This window comes from Anastrepha obliqua, chromosome 6, assembly GCF_027943255.1.
Source record: "Anastrepha obliqua isolate idAnaObli1 chromosome 6, idAnaObli1_1.0, whole genome shotgun sequence".
NCBI classification, from domain to species: Eukaryota; Metazoa; Arthropoda; class Insecta; order Diptera; family Tephritidae; genus Anastrepha; species Anastrepha obliqua.
The window spans coordinates 78,232,335-78,251,103 of record NC_072897.1 but is presented as its reverse complement, the minus strand read 5'-3'; the positions used below and the strand labels follow the sequence as shown (position 1 = coordinate 78,251,103).

Sequence of the window (18,769 nt, the reverse complement as noted above, 5' to 3'; positions counted from 1 at the left end):
ATATACAACTTCTTAAAGTAATATATATATACATATATATGTACATATATATATATATATGTATAGTATATAATGGGTTTTTCAGTAAGAGCGCTTCAACTTTTGAACTTTTTTGAATAAAACACAAACGGTTTAACTTTTTTAACTAATTTTTTTTTTTATTATCGAGTTTGAACATATACATTTAAGTATGAAACTCGATTTCTTTTGCATGACCACAGCGTGCACGTTTTACGAGTTCCAATCGTTGAACCCAATTTTCGACCACTCTTTTGCATAAATCGGCCGAAATTCCAGCAATTTCGCGTTCAATATTGGCTCTGAGCTCACAAATCGTCGCCGGCTTGTTACTGTAGACCAATGATTTATAAAACCCCAAAACGGGACGGCTTGTTAAATGGACCGTAAAATGGCCGTAATGCTCTTAAAGTAGCAGCAACAGAACGATTATTTTCATAAAAAATTTGCACGATTTGCAATCATTGCTCAAGTGTGTAGCGTTCCATGATGAAACGTATACTAATGAAGTTTACAAATGACAAGCGAAAAATAAAAAATATTGCGTCGTTTGCCCTCCCTATCGGAAAAAAGTTGAAGCGCACCTATTGAATAACCCTATACATATATTATATATGTATATATATATTCAATTTTAAATAAAAATTGTGTAACACTTCATTGTCAAGTTTCAGTCGTTGCACTACATGGTCAAATACCAAATCCGTGCGATTAATTAAAAAATTAAATTTTAAGCACCCTAAAGACTTTGCTAGTGTCTGAAACAAAATAAAATTTTGCAACGTATATGTGTGCTTTCCGCAGTTGTCTTTGTTGAATGCAGTTGGAACAGCCCTTGGCCGGATATAAATCTAGGACTGTCGTGGTTGGTTTCCGTGCTATGGTTTTCCTTCCGCTCCTGTCGAAGTTAATTGTGTTGTTCTGTGACATTGTGGGAAGCGTAAAAAACAAATTTTTAGTGATTTTCTCAGTAAAATAAGAGTGCGAAAGTTGGAATTATACTTGAATTTTGTGATGGAATTGTCAACTTCAGGTTTTTCGTAACTTATTTCGCAGCTTATATCCATAATAAAGTTAAATCAAAAATTAATTAGTTTAAATGTTTTGTAGTAAAAAAATATCTTATATATGAGTTGATGTTAGGGAGTTAGGAGAATGAATATCAATTGGGCTGCCCGGGGATTAAATAATTCTGTCTTCTAATGGAGCTCTCCTGATATCAGGCCGCCTCAGGTTGTAATGATGACCTTGCCATGGTCGGCTGCCATGGCCCCCTTCTCCTTTGTCACCGTGCATGGCGACATGTGCAGCTCCCTGGACGGGGTAGGTGACCGCACGAACCAGATGTAATGAACACCATACAGTTCGAAAATATAGATAGCGGCAAAAAATAGCCCAAAAAAACGACGGATGCATTGACAGTACGGACAGACAAACAACGGACCCACGGATAAAAGTACAGGACAAGCAAACCGACAGGCAAGAAAAAGAGACAGACGCGCTAAACAAAGAGGTGGACTAAAGAATAAGACTTACGAACAAGGACGAAATGAAGACTACTGGATCACCCTCAGAGAATGAGCTCATGGCCTTTAGTCAAGGCCAAGTGGGTCACAGGACGCCAACAACTATTGATAAACCAACAAATCCGCTATAGCTACGAGACAAAAGCGTGGAAATAAAGAACCTTCGAGGTACAAGCTCAACCAGAGATCTCTCACAAGAATATATGAATGGGCACAATTCAAGAGCTGGAAATATTTGGACTTAAACAACTCAGCGAAGAGATTAGCGGCATCGGCTGTAGTATTAGCACCTTTGTCACCGAAAAAAAAAGAGCGGACGGAATATTGAAAACAGATTTCTTCGAATTTACAAAATTCCTAAACGCTTTTGGATTAGATTTTAAACTTTTTTAGAATCTAAGAACGTAGTTTCTGTGTAAAAATTTATCCAAACAGACGACTTTCTTATCATAGTCTTTATACAGAGCAAAGAAATTTGAAGTTTCACATTATTTGAATTTACGGAGAAATTAGTTTCTCTTACTTCGATGTTTAATCAACACAGCATTGTGCTTTATATTGATTTTTCGTTACAGGAGGAATAACACTTTTACAAAGTCTACCACAGTAGTTCTAAAAATCTCTAAACAGTTAGAAACGTCAAGATGTTGAAACAAGGAGTCCCAGTTAATGTTCAGCAAAAATTGTTCTGCCTAAAAAAATTGCAAAACTTAAAATTCAACGAAAAATAGGAATTACCGATTAAAGCCGCCCAGCACACAAAGATTGTCGTCGCCTACTTTATTCAAAGCCAAAGAAAGAATGTTGTCGACATGGGCTGTACAGAGGTTGTAGCTACTGGTAGGCGGAATATACGAGGCATAAACAAAAATGGATTGGGAATTACCACGAATGTGTACACAAATTTGGACGAGCAGCGCATCTTTACTTTCAAGTGTAGCCTCAGAAGCGTGATGTTTACATTTCACAGCGATGAGAGGCCTTCCGCCTCTAGCAAATCTAGTTAAATTAACATTTCTATCCTTCCGAAAAGCATTGTAGATGTTGAAGTCAAAGTACTCCTCGCTGAAGAAGTTATCGTTCAATCACGTCTCGATGATGGCAATAATGTCGTATTCATGATGTGAGCAAACAGGCTTACATTCTGTGACTTGACTTTAATACAAAACATGTTTTGCATATAGATTTTCAGGCGATTACATACGTTCTCCGCCTGCTCCGCCTGCTTTTGCGCAGAACCTGGAACGGTTTATTCCATCTGTTACGCGATGTATGCTGCGGGTGTTCCCAGCTGGAACAATTAATACAAAGGCATAATTTAGATTCGAATTAAATTGAAGGTTGCAAGATTTAACTGTTTATCAGTTGAAATCGCTGTTACTCTGAAATCTCTATGATGACTATCAAAATGGCCTGTCTGAAACCTCGTTTTGTATCGAACGGCTCGGAGAGGTCCTTCCCAATTCTGATAGCGCTGCTGATATTGAGCAACGTCATCTTGCATAACCGTATTAGTTTTGCGGGGATACCGAATTCAGACATTTCTACTGTCGGAAGCATCTTTGAAGTCGACGAAAAGATGGTGTGTGCCGATTTTCCTTTCATGGGTCTTTTGCAAGACTTGACGTATTGTGAATATGGTGGACTTTCCAGGTCTAAAGCCACACTGATAAGGTCCATTCAAATGGTTAATGGTGGACTTCAGCCTCTCACACAATCTTATACGCGATATTTCGAAGACTAATTGGCACAGATTGCAGGATCACCCTTCTTACGGATTGGGCAGAGAACACTTAAATTCCAATTGGCAGGCATGCTTTCATCCACATAGAAGCTGATGCATGCACACTACCCGCTCCTCGCCGCCATGTTTGAATAGCTCAGCCGGCAATCCGTCGACTCTCGCGGCTTGGTTGTTCTTAAGGGGGGATTCTACTGTAAAAATCAAATTTTCATGGATTTTGTTTTCATACTTGTATTAATTTAATTAGTAAAAAAAAGTTTAGGGTTACATAAACACAGGTCTTGAGTGTACAAAAAAAATTTTTAAACTTATTTTCATTTCAAAATGGCAGCTGTACAGCCGCTCCCCCGAAACGCCTTTTGAAATCTGCCCACACTGTCGCGCATTTAAAAAAAATCTGAAATCAAAAAACCCAAATTTTTTTTATTATATATCATTATTTTTAGTTGTTAAGCCTATTACTTGCAAAAAAAAAATTTTTTTGTAAAATTTTTGAAGTTTTTTAAAAAATCGACATTTTTTTGTTGTCATTTTGTTATTAAAAAAGGGGTTATAAATAATAAATTTTTCCCCACCATAGCTTTAAAAACTAGTAAATATTGTTAAAAATATACTATCAAAGTTTGAGCTTGATATGTTAATTTTTCACGGAGCTGTGATGTGGGCAATTTTGAAAACGTGGTTTCGAGAAAAACACGCATATGACCGTAAACCTCTCGAGCGCTCAGTTTATACCTGCTTTGCTAAAACTTTTATAACTTGAAAACTATTCAAGATTTTTTTTTAAGATTTTCATGGAACATTCTGGAGTTGTTTCTGAGTATGTTTCAACAAAAAGTAAAAAATCGATTTTTTTTAAGTTTTACAGTAGAGTCCCCCCTTAACTACGTTATCGCTATTCTCACCTCGTCATGGTCGGGTAGCAGAACGACAGTTCCGTCGTCAACGATTGGGGTATCGGGATCTTCACATTCTCTGTGACATGCTTAGCTGTCAATGTTTAGCAAGTTCGAGAATCACCGTCATCAGATCACCGTCTCTGTTCTTACAGGAAAGCACCCCGGTCTTAGAACCTTCTGTAAGTTGCTGAATTTCCTGGTAGAATTTTTTGGCTTTGTTGCTATTGGCCAGCATCTAAAGCTCCTCCCACTCACGTATTTCGGCCTCACGTTTGTTCTTTCTGATAATACGTCTCTCTTCCTTTCTCAGCTCTCGGTAGCGATCCTACATGGCTCGCGTTGACCCCGATCGCAGCGTGGTTCTATAGGCAGCTTCCTTTCTTTCTGCGAGAGCATTACATTCCTCCTCGTACCAATTGTTTTTTCGGGTTTTTTTGTTTCACAGAGGCGTGTGCGTAGCTTGGCTGCATCGAGGTAATGATCCGAGTCGATGTTCGGTCTTCGGATCGTACTTACAACTAAAACACTAGAAGCGTGTCTACCATCTATCACAACATCACCGATTTGGTTTCGCGTTTTTCAATCAGGAGACAGCCAGGTAGCTTGGTGTACCTTCTTATGCTGGAATCTGGTGTTGCAAACTATGATGTTTCGAGCCCCCATCGAGTTCATCAACTTCTGTCTATAACCGGATGTTTCGTTGTGTAGGCTGAATTTTCCGACTGTGGGACCAAAAATTCGCTCCTTACCCACCTTGGCGTGGAAGGCGCCAAACACGATTTGTAGGAGGTGGGTCTCAAACTCAACGCACAATCAGCTATTCTGGGCTGCTTCACCTTCTCACGCTGGCTCGCTCTCGAACGGGCTAGTAGGGCTAATCCTGGAAGCTTTAACCATGTGTAGAAGAATCGTTCTGGCCACCCCCAAGTGAAATGCGATCAGTAGCTTTCTCCACGTGCGTGGAGCCATCCTCAGATGACTATTAATCTGAGAAATTAAGTCCTCAGTCAGGTATAGAGTTAACTGAAATAGTTCTTGAACACCCCTGCAGCCTAATGGAAAGAATTGTCCAAATCCCGGAGCAAACGTCGATCCACTCTTTGAAGATTCACTACCTCCTCTCTACACGATAAGTCGTTAACCAAATACTCAACGGATATATTCGCGTTTTTTAATAAGTTTTTATTAATGAAATTATAAAATTTTAATTGAAAGTAATAATTCTCGTTTAATTTAACAAAAAAGAAATTGTTGTAGTTTAGTTAGCGATAATCGACATAGGTATAACCAAACAGCTGATTTGGTCCTATCGATTTTCGTTATGAAGTGGGTTATGTTCTTCGATAGCGGTCGTTAAAAACGTGATTAAAAAAGATAACAATGTGAATATGGTTAAAAGGTGTTGGTAAATCGTACTACAGGGCTTGAATCATCACGCCAGTGAACGTACCACTCGTCAATGGAAAGTGCACATTTCGTGTTATGGCATATAAGAACGAGTGAGGAAAGTACTCGTGTGATCGAGCCGTCATTCGAACACAGACAGCCGCTCGTAAACGATCGGATTTAATAAAAGATAAAAGTAAATTTTAAAAATATATAATTAAATATGGTTAATGTAACAAATTTATTATAAGACGAACCGAGTATATGGTCAACAACCCTAGCTTGGAAATAAATAAATTGCCGAATACCGCGCAAGGTAGAGGTGCATACGACAACAAACTTTGTGAGGAGCTAGCAGCAAAACTGAATGCTATTTGTTCTTCAATTACAGATGCCATGATGTGGCGGAAGATGTGGATATAAATAATATAAAATATTTTCAAAAGTTGTTGTTATTCTTGGTTTTCATAAGTTTTTGCTGATCAGAAGTAGCAGAAGAAAAATAGGGTTTGCTTCAACAAGGCATCGAAAGAACGGACGCATCCAAACCGATGGAAGACCTTTTAGCGAAAATGCATTTACTGCCAGGCGAAAGATGATTATCGAGGTAGTTCGACTTGAGCATTGCGTAGAGGGAATTGAAAATGTACCAGCATTTGGAAGTTCCTCAACCTTCATCTGTCAGAGCGCCTTACGAGGCCATCGACGTTAGCATACACTCCTGTTGCCTCCACAATTCTACGAGGCAGAGCACCAAGGGAAAAGTTGGAATAATGAGAAGCTATCGTTGCTCCAACAAAATTTTAAATCCATGTCTGAAGTCCAAAGGAGTTTGGATTCAAAATTGGATAGACTGCTGCTAGTGCAAGAGAGATTGCTGGCAGTAAAAGAAAAGCATCACATTTAACAGGCAACGCGCAAAATTGATTTTGAAATAAAAATACTGCAATTAGAAGCCCTACGCGACAACTTAGGGAAACGAAAACCTGCAATTTTGAATTATTTTTCACTTAAAAAATATTTTAAAAACTACTTAAAAGATTACACATACTATATATATTCAATTTCGAGAAAAATTCAATAAGGAATATCTTAGTTGGTCTCTTATTGTTTGACCAATTGCAGTGTAATGATTTGCAAGTGGTTTTTTTTGTTGACTAGCAAGTACTGCACTTAGACAACATTAAGTCCATTGTACTGCACTCGGGTCCCATTTTTAATTTTCTTTAAATCCACCCGATCTCCGAAGAAATTTGAGTAGATCTTGTGGTGCCAAGGAGCCAAGGTGGTCGCTTCAATGTGGTCGAGTGAAGGACGGGCAGATGCACAGAAAGTGGTCCGCCGTCTTATCCTCCTCTCCACATGTTGGGCCAAAGAAGTTGGCCTCAGAGCCCATCCTAGCTAAAGAGTTAGAGATCTCGTTTCCCGCGATACCCACGTATCCCGGGACCCTTGTTAGCATCAGAATGTTATATCTACCGACATAGTTCAGCCCTTGAAGTAGTTGGAGGGCTGTCTAAGGCCATGAGCGCAACTTTATTGTCGCTGCAAACACATACAGATCTGCCTCGCCATCTGTTTTCCGCAGCAAAGTTCATCGCTTCTTGATTAGCATACACCTCCAGTTGAAACATAGATGCGTGTATTCCTAGAACAAAGTGTAGTTTTGTTTAGCTGGATTCCACGTAGACACCAAAACCGGAGCCGTGCTTGATCCTGGAGCCATCCGTTAAAAATGCGAAAACAGTGTTTGCCGGGCTCGTTTTCAGAGATTGGCTACAAAAGAGCCTCTGGCAGCACCACAATGTATCGCTTTTCAAGGAAGACTTTTGATTGCATGGAGTCAAGGGGATCGAAGTCCAAGGCTTCTGTATTGTCCACTGCCGAAAAGGGGCCTTACCACTTCCCATTGTGCTTTACCCTGAGATGGCCTTCAAGGCATTTAATATACTTAGATGAAAACATCACGTGGTTGGTCTACCACCAGAGCATCTAATGCTTGGCCTGAAGTAGTTGGAAAAGCTCCGGTTCAACAGATGGCCACAGTTTGTTGTAGTCTCGATAAGGTCCTCCTGACTCCTACGAGAGATCTTCTACTCATCCAGATCATTGATGCATAAGTGATAATAGGTCTTACCATAGCTGTGTAGATCCATAGAATCTTGCCAGAAAGCTGTCAGTGCTTTGGATGTCTTTGTTTCAACGTGTGACTTCCAAAGGAGTTGACTATCGAGGATTGCTCCAAGATATTTGATTTCTTTGGATAGTTGCAATGTGACTCCTTTTAGCTTAGGCAGAACGAGTCCATCGATCTTTCTCCTTCTGGGAAAGAGGACAATACCCGTCTTGGTAGGGTTTGCCGATAGCCCATTCGCGCAGCACCAAGTGTCAATAATATCCAAAGTTTTCTGCACTTTTTTACAGATGCTCATAAGCAAAGGCCCTATTACCAAACAGGAAACGTCGTCCGTAAATGCTTGTGCGTAGACTCCCGCATCATTTAAGGTGGCGAGTAGAGGATCGATAACCATGTACCAGAGCAATGAAGACGGCACACCGCCTTGAGGGCAGCCTCTATTAACCCCTGATGACACCAGCAGATCTTGCTCTGCTCGCACCGTGAAGATTCTTTGGGCCAGCATCGAATGAATTCAATTCACTAACACCCGGGATACGCCATGGCTACTAGCAGAGCTGCACATACAATCAAAAGTGGCAAACGCCCCCTTTGTGTCCAAAAAGATGCCGATAGCGTAGTTTCCCTGTATATGGCCACCTCTTACAAGGTTTTGCAGTGCCGATTCGCAGGATTTTTCCCTTTGATAGGCATGCTGAAATTGGGAAAGAGGGTGAACCTTCAGTTACTTCTGACGTATGCGGTGAAGACATGACAGGATATATTGTATGTCATCTAGTTCGGGCGACTTGTAGTCGCCAAAAGATTTGATGGCAATTCGAATGGCGGCCTTATTCATCACAGATCTGGCAACGTACCAGTCATGCCGAGAAGGTGTAGCAGCTCTGACAACAACCTCTTTCAATAAGGGCTGTTGCCGGCCGACGTTTATCTGATGACCTGTAAAGTAAGACTCCGCAGCAAGCTGAATGTCTCACTTTGCCTCTCCATGAAGAAGCCATGAGATTTCCGAAGTGCCTCCAGCTTTGAGGTTGGATCCCTTTTCAGTAGTCTAACCAATTTCGCCGTGTCTTTCAGAGATGCAATACCGCTGCAGAATTCCCTATAAGAAGCTCTTTCCGATTACCGAATAAGCTTCTTGTAGTTTTTCTGATCATTATGGTATCGCTCTCAGTCCACAGCACTATTAGTCTTAAGGAACGGGACTCCGTTCAAGGAGAGGTCGAATTGGACAGACTGGCTTAAAACTTTCAGTTAAGACAGTGATTAGTTTCTCAACAGTCGCCTGAATGTCAAGGTCCTGCAATGCCCCCCTAAACGTATGTCAGTCTGTTTTTCTGGGGTTTCTAGAGGCAATGGTATTTGTGCCTCATCGCCACACTGTAACTCAGTATACCTGTGGTCTGAGCACGAATCTTGGCAAGGACTCTCTGGTTCTTGGTAGTCCCAATTCTGGGTAGTCCCAAGTTTTGAATTTGATAGGGTGAGATCAATCACCTCCTGCCTTCTAGCAGTTACAACGTGGGCTGTGTGCCCTTGTTGTGCCTGTTAGGCAAGAGGAAGCGATAATCTCTAACAGCCGAGAGCACCGTCCATTGCATTTGCTGCTGCCGCAGATTGTATGCTGGGCTTCAGCATCGCAACATAGAACATGGCCCAGGTTGCGCCGCTCACAGAACTTTACGAGACTGGTGGTTTTCCCAAGTGGTGGCGCTTCCAGAGGATCGTAAGGAAAATAACCATCCGCCTTTACCCCTATAACACACCTCCGCAGCTTCCAGGTATTTTCAGAATTTCTCAAGAGATGGGATGATATTATAAGACCGGTGCTAGATCTACTCAAATTTCTGTCGTATAATAACGTGGCCCCTTCAAACGCGCCAAAGCCACAGAGGCGGCCCCTAAGACCCAGTGCTCTTGCACTGTTGTTATGTGGGGTAATGTGTGCAGGGACGGTAGCTACAGGAACCAGCCGAACTGTGTTGATATGGTTGGTACATCATTTAAAGAAGTTTTACAATTATCACTGAGAACTTGCTGGAAAGCATTATTGCCGAGAGTAGCAGTTCAGGAAACTGTTGCTAATCCAGTAGAGGGCGTATATAGAAACGTAGCAAGACTGGCGAACGTAATAAGAGGCGATGGATTTGATGAAATTACTATAGATATTATTCGAGAATTAGTTACGGCAAATGACAAATGAACCATTATAGATTGAAGATAGCTCTGACGATATTCCCGATGTAGAAAATAAAAACTTTTCACTAAGAAGTGTAGAGAAAATTTTAATTTGGAGTAGGACGACCACGAGCAAAACATTTCAAACACACTCAAATTATAATAAGTGATCCCGAGGAGGAAGATTTGTAGAAGGTTGTGATTTGAATTTCGGTTTAATTCATTGTTAAGTAGATTTGAAATTCCGTTTTTGTTTTTTTTTGTCAGAGTTTATGTTATTTTGTTTTCTGTTGTTTAAATAAAAGAATTAGTATTAATTTATGTTGTTATATGAATTGAATAAATATTTTAAATAAAACATATGGAAACTAGTTTTTTTTTTTTTCAAATAGGAACCTAACCCTGATTTTTATATGGAGTAAAAGTCTCCTACAACGCGATTTCCTACAACGCGGATCTCCTATAGACCGCGTTGTAGGAGGGTTATACGTTTTAGGCAGAGCCAATATGCTTCTCAACATCTCGCAGATGTAATAATTACAAGGGAGAGAGATGCATAGGCAATCAAATCTTTTTCACCTTTTAAATTTCCGAGCCTTGATGGGATTATTCCAAAGATGTTACAGGGAACTCTGGACTGTATACGAGGGCCGTGGAGAGAGTATTCGGGCCCCGGGGGAAACTTGAGATGCGGGCCCCTTCAAATTTTTTTTATTTATCAAAATGCGTATTATGTTACAATATAGTGATATAACATTTAAACATTGAAAAACTCATTGATAAAATTTTTGATAAAATTAATTATGAAATATAAAATTATTTATATAATAACATATCCAGTGAAAAATCAAAAATTTCTAGTCTATAAAAAGTATTATTGCTATCTCTACATTTAATTCTTTATCAACGTAAGGACAAATTGCTTTAAAGAATAACTACGTTTCAAAATTGGTCTTCATTTAAAATACAACTATCTAAATTTAATCTAATCATCACTATCAGGCATGTTCTGCAAATCGTTTTCGGGCAATATTTTCACATCTTCCGTTTTCAAATCGTTTGACATGTCCTGTAAATCGTTCCGTTTTCGTTTTTTTTCGAACATCAGCCAATCGTTTTTTCGCCCTGTTCTGGAAATCGAAATCGTTAAAATTTTCCAGTTAAATTTTCGGCAACTTATTAAACGTTAGCGGTTTGTGACATTCTTATAAACTGTTTGTTGAAATAAATTTATCAAAATGTGAGTATTTACTCAAAATAACTGCATATATTTATGTAAATAAAAAGGTTTTATTTAAAACGTATTCAAAAACCTTTAGGGGAAAACACAAGAACTCCAAGCAAGAGCTAATTTTAGTCGAGTTTATGGAATTTCATCCAGATTTGGCGAAGAATTTTTCGAAGGGCGACAGAGTTGCTGTTGAGGAAAAGTGGAAAGAGCTAACGACGCTGCTAAAAGCAGAAGGGCCGCCCCAAAAAGATGTTAATGGATGGAAAAAAGTAAGTATTTAGTCAAATATTAAAATAAATATTTTTGAGTTGTCTTTTTTAAAGATATGGTCTGACTGGAAGGGGTGCATTCGGAAAAAGGTTGCCCATAACAATCTAGAATCGAGGGCAACAGGAGGTGGTCCCTTTAATAAGCATGTACTGACGAGCAACGAAGAATGTGTTGCTAGAAATTGTAGAATTTTTGCAGCCGTTGATTGCATAAACCATTCTAGAAGCTTTGGGACAGACGAAAATAATATCGCTATCGAATCTGAGGAAGAACGTCCCCAAACAAGTAGGGAAGCGGTGGCTACCCCGAGAGCTGCAAAAAGGTCACGAGTGTCAACGCAGGACAGCCTTCAGACGTGTATGGCAACGCAATCTACTTGTATGGAGGAAATATCCACCACTTTAGATAACATTTGCGAAAACCAACACAAGATTGCAAAATCGCAGGAAGATGAAAGGGAAGAGATTCGACGACTTTGTCGTGCTGTTGAGAAACAAAATGAATTGCTGGCAGAGCAAAATTGCTTGAAGACTCAAAGTATAGAGTAAAAGCAAAGACATTACCTCAAACGCTTTCTGTTTCAATGTCATCTATTTGATTACTCCTACATATGTTATGTAGTGCGCAACAAACATTTATTATCTTCACTACCTTTTGCGGCGTATATGGCAGGGTAGTTTTCAAACAACGAAACCGACTTTTTAATACTCCTATAATACGCTCAACGATGTTATGTGATTTTGCATGTTGCTGGTTAAATCTGTGTTCTGCTGATCTTGAGTCTGGGTTTCTATATGGAGTCAGTAGAAATGGCTCTATACCAAAACCAGAATCTCCCAGTAGCCAAGACCCTCGGTCACCAGCTTCATACTGCGATAGGTAATAGTGTTTTGCACTGCTCATACTAAATACGAAAGCGTCATGGCTTGCACCAGGCCGAGTTGCATCTACTGCTCATATTATCATATCAAAATCACAAATCTGTAAAATAAAGGCAGTAAATTTTAAATTTTAGAAACACAATTTAAATTCATTCTCACAATCATTGCGTTTATGCTAAAAAAACCTTTTCGGTTAAAAAATAGATGCTCGTTCTCAAAAGGTTTAATCAGAGCCACATGTGTGCCATCAATACACCTTATTACTCCTGGAATACCGAATTTTTCTACAAAATGAAGTTTTGATTTTCTAGAATCCTCTTCAGACATTTTCAGCTTAATACACTTAGGACACAGAACATTTTCCAAAGCATTGATCATTTCGGATAATATTTTTGAAACTGTGCTTCTACCCATAGCAATATCTGTATCCTTTCCGACGGAACGTTGATAGGAACCTTCTGCGAAAAACCTAAGACTTGCTGCCAGCTTTAGTAAAATAGGTATGGACGCTTCTTTGATGAAAGGTTTTACTTCATTGAGCACTTCTAAACAAGCGTACTTTTTTAGGCGATAGTTGGAAACAAATCTAAAGTAGAAAAACTTAATGAATGCAACAAAGTATAACCATTTCTAATCTTACGTAGAATCCGGTGCACTGAGAGGATTCGAATGGTCTCTTAAACGCCGCCTATCTATTCTACTTTGGTAATCTTGCTCCCGTTCGTTTAACACATAAGCTGCCATAAAAAACATGATACTTTTTTAATTAAATCCGTTTATTTTGAAATTATTTCGTATTTTTTGCCAACGAATTCTTTTGTCATTTGGTTTGTTTAATTGCCAAAGAGAAATCAGCTGTTTCGAACTTAAATTCGAATTTAAATGAAATCTAACGAATTACAGAACACCCAAAACAAAATCGTACGAATTGCCATTTCGGATCCGAATTGAAATCGCGCGATTTTCAGAACATGCCTGTATAATTATTAATTACCTTATAAATCAGTAGCATAAAATGTTCCATTTTAATAAGAGCTCAATAATATACACTTTTGTATCACCATATTATATTTATTCTTCGTAATCGTGATCATAACATTCGCTATGGTGACACCAAAAAAAGTCTGTGACGGAACTCTGGTAGAAGTATTATTTACTATATTTTTTCAAGCAGGAAATTTCTTGGAATTACCCTCGAGTCCCCTCTTAAAACTCCGGGCCCGGGGGAAAAGTACCCGTGTTATGTGTGTTTAAAAGAAGTTGTTAAGACTCATCTGTCGTAGCTGACCAAGTGCCATCTGGGTAGTGAAAATTTTCAAAGCGTGTTTAAATTTAGGCCATATTCCAGATAGTTGGAGGCTAGTTAAGGTCGCCTTCATACCAAAATTAGGTAGAAGGAGGCGTGAATCAGCGAAAGGATTTTGGACGAATCAGTCGTTGTCCTTCTTTTTAAGAACTTTGAAAGGGTTTTGGATATACTCTGGGCAAATTTACGAAGACTGCGCCTCACGAGGTAATTCGAACAATAGCGGCGGCATTCTTGGATATATATTAGATAGAAGGCGCCTTTAACAACGGTACTGATGCCACCCAACGGGCGTTTATAGACTGTAAACTGCATTAGTTTTTGGGTCATCTCTATTCTCGAAACCAACATCATCAAAGCTAATATGGGAAATACCAACATAAACAAGAAGGCGAATAAGGAACTCCACAGCGACTACATTGCCTCAACTTATTTGTGTGTTAAGCAAAGTTCTTATGTGTGATAAGCAAAGTCTTGATTAAACTCAATAGAGTCGGGGTAAAGTGGTGACGTATGCTGAAAATGTGGTGGTAATGCCATCTGGATTGCGTCCTAACACGATCAGTGGGATCATTCAAAGGGCGCTAGCTCTTGGGCTACAGGCAGTGGCTTAAGCTTAAACTGAACTCATGCTTTTTACCATTATATATAAGGTACCCTATTTTACCCTTCCACTAATTAATGGATCAAACTCTTCCTATTTCCCCCAGCACAGTGTACTTGGGGGTAATTTTGGACTCCTAATATAGAATATAGAATAGAAAGGGTGCTTTTCAAAGCGTATGTAGTAGTAGTAATTCTTTATTTATTTATAAATATTTCATCTTACATTTCAATAATTTTTACAATAATTCGTTTAAATATATAAATACATAAAGAAAGAAATAATAAATTTGTGGCAATAACAATGTTGTCTGTCACAATTCAAAAATTAATCAAAAATTGAACTCTGCAATAAGAAAATTTCTATAGCGTAAGGCTGAGTATATAAAGCAAGTTAGTCTTTTCCAATTATGGCCATTAAGTATATCTATTACTTCTGCTTCATTTAGCTTCGCTGCGTTTAGGTATTTTATTCTGATCTCCTTCAGTACCGGACATCTTCCTAAGAAGTGCTGCATATTTTCTTCCTCGTTTAAATTGCAGAGGGTGCATATTTTCTGAGCATTTCCATACGTAGTTGCATTTAGCTTCAGTAAACCACATCTTGCTTTGAGAATTGTCGTAATATCAGCATACCGCATATCTTCTTTAATATATGATTCCCCTTTTGAGTAGTCTAAATGTTTATAAATTCGCTTCACGCTTGACTGTGCTTTTTGCCTTGCCATGTTGATATCTTTTATTTTCATTTCGGTAAGAAGTTGCACACAGCGATCTATAGAGGTGATGTTTTCTTCAAACTTCAGACCGAACTCCATTCCCATGTCGTTTAGATGTTTAAGCCAAAACCCATTTTTACTTAAGATGCCTTGTGTTAGTTTGTGTGGGAGTCTGTTGCAATTATATTTATAAATAGTTTTCCAGATATACTTCATGTGTAATTCTAAAGAATACATGTGGCTATCTTCTATATTAGTTTCTAATGTTATTGCATAATTTGGAGTGAACTCGGGTAGTTTGAGGATTCTTTTAATAAAGTAACGTTGAAGTTATTTACCTCATCGAATAAGGCATATCCCCAAACTTGCGCTGCGTAGGTTTGGATCGCTCTGCATACCGCTTGGAACAGCTTCCATTTTGATTTTAATGAAATGAATGGCTTCGCTAAAAAATCGTTCCATGTGCAATTAATACTAGCTTTTGCTGAAGTATTTCTGGCTTCAAAGTGCTTGCCGAATGCCATTTTGGGTGTGAGAATGACACCAAGATATTTATATTCGGCCACCAATTTAATTTCTTTACCTTGGTACCACCATTTTTTAGTCTGGGAAAGTCGTCCACCTCTTCTAAAGACCATCATCTCCGATTTATTTGGGTTTACTTCCATATTCCATTCAGCGCAGTATTTCTCCAGTTTATTAATCATGGATTGCATGACTTTAGGGTTATCCGCTAGGAGAACAATATCATCGGCATAAAGGAGAAGACGTATATTCATGCCCTCAACCAATAGTCCACCTTCTAAATAGTCGTGCAAATCGTTTAGATATAAAATGAACAATAATGGCGACAACAGACATCTTTGTTTCACACCAGTGCAGGTTTCAAAATAGTCGGATACTTCTTTTCCCGTCCAAACCGCAGATCTAGTATTATCGTAAATATTTTCTATGAGGTTCGTTATTTTGCTATTGTAGATATTCCCATCTGCCGTAGTTTATAAATCATCGGTCTCCTCGGCACCCTGTCGAACGCCGCTTTGAAATCAACAAAATATGCGTAAACTTTTTGATTTTCATGAAACTTTAGATGTACAATAGACGCAAGATTATAAATGTTATCTACAGTTGAATAGTTTCTTCTAAAGCCGGCTTGGAATTCTGTGAGCACTTTGTTTTTTTCTACCAATTTGCAAGTCTTGCGTTTATCAATCCCATTAACACCTTTGCGATAGAATTCATAAACGATATTCGCCGATAGTTACTGGCTGCATTACAGCCCTTCTTAAAAATTAGGAAAATTATCGTTTTTTCAAAAGTTTCATCGATTCTTCCGATCTCAAAAATTATGTTGTATACCTTTGTTAACTCCAACTTAAATTCTGGCGAAGCAAACTTTACGAGCTCATAAGGTATTCTATCTTCTCCTGGCGCTTTATTGATTTTAGCATTTTCAATGGTTTTTTCAACTTCCATAAATGTTATATCTTTATCGAGATATTCATCTTTACATAGCGCAGCTGCGTAATAAATGTCTTTTGTTAATTGCGGTTGGTTTAATAGGCTTTGAAAATAGTATTTAAAATCGTTCGCAGTGATATTTGTACCAACTTGAAATGACTTTCCTCTTATATCCTTCGCTAAACTACACCATTCTTTTGCATTTGCAGTTTTGTTGATTCTTTTTTCAATTTTTTCGTAATATTCTTTCTTTGCTTTTTCACATGCGTTTCTATAAAATTGATTTGCTTTTAGATATTTTTGCTTATCGTCTTCAATGTTAGATTTTCTAAAGTCATTCAGATATTTGAAGGATAGCTCCCTAGCCTTAAAACATTTGAAATTGAACCATGCATTTTTAAAAGTGATTTTAATATTTCTGGCAGGTGACTGTGGCACTGACATTTTTATTACGTTGGCAAGCTTCTTCAGATCCATTATTTCTCCTACATTTTTAAACTTATTTAGGTATTGGTTTAGTTTTAATTGATAATTTATCTTATCTTTTCCTTTAAGCACTACTTTCGGCAATAAGTTGATGTTTTCCAGTTCGTTTAGTACCATATTTGTTTTTAATATTAATTTAATTGGCATGTGGTCAGACCATACCATTGATTCAACTTCGAATCTTTCAATGTATTTCAAACCTTATCGTCTACGGAATTACCAACCGCACTTATGTAAGTCAAATTACCTTCCTCATCACCAGCTGTTCTGCCATTCAGTATAATTAGACCATAGTCTTCACAGAAATCCATAAAATTTTTGCCTCTATTATTTAATACCGCGTCTCTTGAGCTCCTTTTTCCAGTATCTGCTGAGAATGTAGCTGTGTACAAGTCTTCGATATTTTGTTGTATATTTCCAACTCTAACATTTAGATCTCCCATAACGACTGAAATCTTCTCTGTGTTTTCCTTGAAAAATTCCTTAACAACCTCAATTTCTTCGTGCCAAGCTGCTCCTCTTATATACAGTGGTATAAATGTGATAATGTCATCCTTTACGTGGAATCTTATCACATCTACTCCATTTTCGGCTTTGAAACTATGTCGTATGCCCTTTTTTTGCAACTCTTTTTTGACTCCATACACGCAACCTCCAGACGCTCTTCCAAATTTGCTGCTACGACTTGCTGGTTTCCAGTAAGTGTCAAAATCCAGGAAATATTTCTTTGCTTGATTTATTTTCTCTTCGGTTAGGTGGGTCTCTATAAGTTCAAAAACGTCATGCTTTTTAACATAGTCGAAAAACGCAGGGAAGATATATTTGTTTTCAAGGCCATTGACATTAAAGGAAATAATATTAATTTTAATTTGTGCACATTTTAAATTATTTTCAATTCTAATACTTTTAAGGTTATTTTTGTTAATCAGTTTGCTATGACAGACGTTTTCTAATTTTTTGAAATAATTTTACTTAACAATATATTATAATCTGTTTTAACGTTCGGAAGTCTGTTTTCATATAGAAGTTGCAATGTAATATTTGCATCTTCCATGCCACATACCAGCTTTTTATCTTTATTCCATCTCAACCATTTGTTTGCTACTTTCATCCTATCATCTCGGACGCCAATTCGATGTTTAGAGGAAATCGCCATAATATCCTTTTTTAACTGCATCATAACTTTCTTGTCTTGTTGCCGCTCTAAATTAAGATCTCTTTCTACATAGATTGTTGTACCCGCAAGCTTGCTTGATTTTTTGAAAATATCTCCGATATCCTTTTCTGATCTGATTTCTGCCAGCACCGTCATTTTTCCATTTCGCTCGTAGATTTTCTTTGTCGATTTGACAATTGATGCGTCGTTTATCTGTAGTACTTCCTTGCACACTTTATCAACTGCCTCCTTGGTCGATGTACTTACAGTTAGGCCTTTGAAAATTAAATTTTGTTTTTTGATATGGTCTTCCAACTGGGCGAGTCTTATTTTATCCATATTCTTTTCAGCTTTAATTTTTTCGATCTCCTGCGATAAATATTCATTTTGTTTCTTTAGCTCCGCAACATCACTACTTAATTCATTTAATTTTTCAAGCATCTCATTGTTACTCTCTTTGATTATAAGCTTAAGAGTTTCTACATCCAAATCACCAACTTTTTGGGTACTCATTTTGTGCATTTTTGGGGTTTGGTTTTTAGTGTCCATTGGGGACAGCTGGTCAGCTTTTCTTTTCTCCAGGATGCTAAGTTGCGCCTTCTACCTTTATAGGATGGTATTTCACCTCCTTTAGCTAATACACCAACCAAGAAATCGTTTTGGATGATGTCCTTCCGCCAGATGTCGCTTCACCTTCCAATTGTCTGAACACTCATTTATCTAATGCACGAACCAAAAAATTGTTTCAGTATTTGATCCTTCCGCTAG

General features: G+C 38.2%; 1 protein-coding gene across 1 annotated transcript; it reads right to left on the bottom strand.

The window, feature by feature from the left end:
* Positions 1-17,840: 17,840 nt before the first annotated feature.
* Positions 17,841-18,514, bottom strand: LOC129250782 (uncharacterized). The gene is made up of 2 exons (XM_054890378.1): positions 17,909-18,514; positions 17,841-17,855 (listed from the first exon to the last, which is right to left on the bottom strand). The coding sequence occupies exons 1-2, from the start codon at positions 18,512-18,514 to the stop codon at positions 17,841-17,843; spliced, it is 621 nt and encodes a 206-aa protein (XP_054746353.1).
* Positions 18,515-18,769: the final 255 nt, after the last annotated feature.